Here is a 5055-nt window from a genome sequence, read left to right on the forward strand (position 1 = left end):
GGGGGGGGGAGCATTTTGAGTAGAAACGTGCGGAAAAAAGAACCACACACGCGCAGACACACACACACGCACGCACGGACACACACACACACACAGAAGCGACGTACTTGGGGCCATTGCCGTGCTCCGAGCCAAGGTGTCTCGTGATCCTCACAAAGCCCGCACACTGCTCAAAACCTTTCTTGCCCAGGCCCTTGATGGTCAACAGCTGCTGGCGACTGGTGAAGTAGCCGTTCTTGGACCGCCACTCCAGAATCTTCTTGGCTTTGGTGGCGTTCAGTCCGGCCACTCTCCTTAGAAAAAATAAATGTTACCAGCATTATATATCAGATTTTGCTTTCTGAGCTTAGACCAGTTGATCAGCTTGTCAATGTTATGTGAACGACAACAGAGGAGCACAAAACAAGCTACAACACTGCACTTCTTAGTTTTTTTAGTAGACTGCATAAGGTCAAATGAGCGCCAGGGGGTGGATGTCAACAGAGAAGTCCAAACGAGGAATCAGGCTTACTCTGCTCACCTCTCTAGCCTCAACAGCACAAAGTCTGCTTCGAATATCAAGGCACCCCTGAAATAGCGGGTCACAAGAGTGTGACAAACATACAAAAGAAGTAGAGGAAAATGACGATAGTAAGGATTAGGTAAGAAAAAGCAGCAGTTCCCTGCATGCAGGCATGCAGTTCAGGAACAGTTATGAGCATGGCATTGGTGAATCAGCCCATTTACAATTCTACTGAGCATAAGAACATGTTAATATCCCAAAGACTCTTCAGTCAGTAGCACCGCCCAGGGGAGTTACTGTACACTTCCTTAAAGACAGGGAGGCATGAACCTTTATAAACCTGTCATGTTATGTACGTGAGCTGAGAAGTGAGAAAACACACACTACACATGTTCTCACCTGAGAAAACACACACTACACTGTGTCTCACCTGAGAAAACACACACTACACTGTGTCTCACCTGAGAAAACACACACTACACATGTTCTCACCTGAGAAGGCACTCGCTACACGTGTTCAGGTCAACGCCCACAAAACTGACGCACTCTTCCACCACTGATCCCAAGGCAGTCTGCAGGCTTGTCTTGTTCAGGTCATGCTAGGATAAAAAACATCACGTTATCACTATCCAACGATACACATAAATCTATTTAGTTTTTTAAGTTTTAGTAAGAGTTTTACGGCACTTGCAACACAATAATATCATAGAAGTGCCGAAGATTAGAGGTGTTACAAGAGAGTAACAAATACACACAAAAAAAGGAGAGATCAGGACGATAGATGTTTGATAGGAAAGAAGGAGTAAATCTATGGACAACCAACATATCCTTCATATTGCATTCCAAGATACACGTAAATCTATGGACAGCCAACAAATCCTTGATATTGTATCCCAAGATACACGTAAATCTATGGACAATTAAAACAAATCCTTGATATTGTATCCCAAGATACACGTAAATCTATGGACAATCAACAAATCCTTGATATTGTTTCCCAAGATACACGTAAATCTATGGACAATTAAAACAAATCCTTGATCTTGTATCCCAAGATACATGTAAATCTATGGACAGCCAACAAATCCTTGATCTTGAGAGAGACACAAAAAGCAAATTGATGGCAGGGTGCAAGGCTCCGACAAAAGCAACATTGCACAATGACGTTTGTCAGAGTCTTAGATCCAGCCATAGATTTTAATGTCACAGTACAAGACTTGTAGTGTATTTCTGTGGATAATCTTGAACAAATGAGAGGCAACGTGGTGGAATCAGGCTCTCCTCAAAATAATCAAAGTGAAGAAAGTTGCATTTTTCTGCCGGTTTGTGAATTTTTATCAAATTTTTCTTTTTTGGCTCCACACCTTTCATGCCCATTAAAGAACTCATTTCAGTGTGGATTTTTCTGAAAAACGTTGATTAAAGGCACAAAAAAAATGTAAATTTTCAGTTACCACGGACTCTTAAGCTAAGGAAATGACAAATCTTTGGCGGCCATTTTCTGACTAATTTTACCTCTGAAAACAGGTGACCCCCACCTCCTTCTTTCGCAAATATCTCGACTTGTATTCAAGATAAATAGATATTTTTTTCATCCAAATAAAGACAATTGAACAAGCTTTAAGATCATACTAATAACTCTACATGCCCAAAAATTGACGAGAGCCTAATTCCACAACGCTGCCTCACAAATGGTCAATAGAGCAGAGGAGAAAGTGGCATCAACTTATGAAACAACATTTTAAAGGATAGAAAACACTATTTAGTATAACTAGGACTAATCAGAACTTTCCAGAGGAGGAAACTTTATCCAATTTGTAAAGCAGCCCAATCTCATAGATAGAATCGCCAGATGTATCAATGATATAAAAAAATGGATGTTCAAGAACAAATTAAAATTAAATGAGGATAAGACCGAAATATTATTTCTTCGTAGCAGTGCATGCAATGAAATTGACAATATCAGAATAAACATCAATGGCCACGAAATATCAGCCCAAACTAAAATAAGAAATTTAGGTGTGGTGCTAGATCAAGAAATGTCAATGAAATACCATGTATCCAATCTTTGTAAAAATCTATATCTCCAGCTGAAGAAAATAGGGAGCATTAGAAAATATCTATCTGTTGGTGTCACCAAAACTTTAATAACATCACTTATATTGTCAAGGATTGATTATTGCAATTCCTTACTGGCTGGTGTACCTGATGAACAGTTACAACAACTACAAAGAGTACAAAATATTGCTGCCAAAATAATTACTAAAAAACTAAAGCATGATCATGTGACTCCTATTTTAAAAGCATTACACTGGCTCCCAGTGAAAGAGCGTATCATATATAAAATCTGTTTAACTTGCTACAAGTGCTTAAATGATTTATCACCGGACTATCTAAAACAGCTTTTAACACCCTATGTGCCTCCTAGAACGCTCAGATCATCTAGTGACAAAACAACCCTTGTTAAGCCTAAAATAAATTTCAAATCATATGGCCAACGCTCTTTTTCATATTTTGCCCCACTTTTTTGGAATAGGCTTCCAAAAACTATCAGAGAAGCAGAAAATCTAGAAATTTTTAAGAAGAAACTAAAATCATTTCTATTTTCATCATATTTCGATTAGACAGAATGCATCCAAGCTGTAGATCGTTGTGAGTTTGTATATGCGTATGTGCATATGTATGTATGTATGTATGTGAGTATGTATATGTGTGTGGTGCGTGCGTGAGTGAATATGTGTTTGCATGAGTATGTAACACTATGTATCTTTAAAATTGATTTGTAAATCCATTATATGTATCATGTTAAGCGCATAGAGCATTGCATAAGTGGATATGCGCTATATAAATGCAATCCATTATTTTATTATTATTTGTTATGGTCCCATTTTGGACAAAACCATACAAGGCATGTTGGTATCTTTAAAAACATGTGCTTGGCATGTAACTGTGACTTCACGTATACTGCAGGCGTGCCAACTTTTACAAGCCCCAATCAGGGACATCCATTGTTATAACATCAGGTTAGGAAACAACGAAACAAAATTACATCAGGTGGGACTGGCTTTTGGTGTAAGGTATGGTATGTCTTCTCAAATTTTTGACTGCCCCGTGAAATTCAGGACAGTTGGCAAGCCTGATATTGTAAGAGTCTGTACCTGACAGATGACAGATAACAACTCAGCAGAAATTGTACCTGGTACATGCCCACTCCCAGGTTTTTGGGATCAATCTTCACCAGTTCTGCCAGGGGATCCTGCAACCTCCTTCCAATGGACACTGGAACAAAATGGTAGGACAATGAGAGAATCTCAAACAAAGTTGACATAGGAGAACAGATTGATACACTCATCTGAGGCGAATTCATACCTACTGCAATTAGATTTAAAAAAAAAAAAAATACTAGAGGGTTTTACGGCGCTCGCAACTGCATAAGGTCATATGAGCACCAAAGGGTGGGTGTCAACAGAGAAGTCTTTACAGGGAATCAGACTTAAACTGCTCACCTCTCTAGCTTCAACAGCACAAGGTCTGCTTCGACTATCAAGGCACCCCTAAATAGCAGGTCACACGGGAGTGACAAACATACAAAAGAAGTAGAGGAAAATGACAATAGTAAGGATTGGGAAAGAAAAAGCAGCAGTTCCCTGATGTAGATCTGGCAGTTATGAGCGTGACATGAGTCAGCCCATTAACAATTCTACTTTGCTTGAACGAGATATGTCCCCCCTTTGGGAATGGCCTAAAGACACTACAGTCAGTGGCACTGCCCCGGGAGGTAAACTATACTTTGAAAAATTTTTTCTTGACTCAAACAGAAAAGACAAGCTTACATTTTCAGTCAAACATCCACATGGAAGAAAAAATCCAACTGATCACCGCATTTACCTGCCTGTAACACAATCTAGTGTGTGGTGTACGGGGTACGGTACCCTTTCACTCCAAAATAGGCCTCACCTTTACACAAAAAGACATCTCAATGGTTCGTATCATTTTCAAAATAAACTTTGTCCTACTCTCACTGACGTGTGTACACACAAACCTGCTCCCCGAAGTGTTGGGTCCAGGTCCGGCATCTCCTTCACGGCCTCGTCCGACACACTGTAGATGGACGCCCCACACTCGTCCACGATACTGAAAGACAGAACGGCAGCTTTTAAAGTTTATTTTTAGCAAGGTTTTACGGCGCTCAAAACTGCATTAGGTCATATGAGTGCCAAAGGGTGGATGTCAACAGAGAAGTCCTTACAGGGAATCAGGCTTACTCTGCTCACCTTTCTAGCCTCAACAGCACAAAGTTTCTTTCAACTATCAAAGCACCCCGGAAATAGCGGGTCACAAGAGTGTGACAAAAATACAAAAGAAATAGAGGAAAATGACGATAATAAGGATTAGGAAAGAAAAAGTAGCAGTTCCCTGTTGCAGTTCAGGCACAGTTATGAGCATGACATTGATGAATCAGCCCATCTACAATTCTACTGTGCATAAGAACAACTAAATATCCCCCCTTTGGGAATGACCTAAAGACACTTCAGTCAGTGACACTGCCCGGG

The 5055-nt window shown here is 40.1% G+C and overlaps 1 protein-coding gene across 2 annotated transcripts in view; it reads right to left on the bottom strand.

Moving 5' to 3' along the window:
* The window catches only part of LOC101863824 (S1 RNA-binding domain-containing protein 1), a gene marked incomplete in the record, with an annotated part of 21949 nt that overhangs the window by 6176 nt on the left and 10718 nt on the right, over positions 1-5055 (bottom strand). For both annotated transcript variants that reach the window (XM_005101435.3, XM_035970543.1), the window contains 4 exon segments: positions 108-293; positions 995-1101; positions 3699-3781; positions 4545-4636. In XM_005101435.3, coding sequence (XP_005101492.2) covers positions 108-293; positions 995-1101; positions 3699-3781; positions 4545-4636 — 468 coding nt within the window.

Source organism: Aplysia californica, unplaced genomic scaffold, assembly GCF_000002075.1.
Source record: "Aplysia californica isolate F4 #8 unplaced genomic scaffold, AplCal3.0 scaffold00282, whole genome shotgun sequence".
In the NCBI taxonomy this organism is placed as follows: domain Eukaryota; kingdom Metazoa; phylum Mollusca; class Gastropoda; order Aplysiida; family Aplysiidae; genus Aplysia; species Aplysia californica.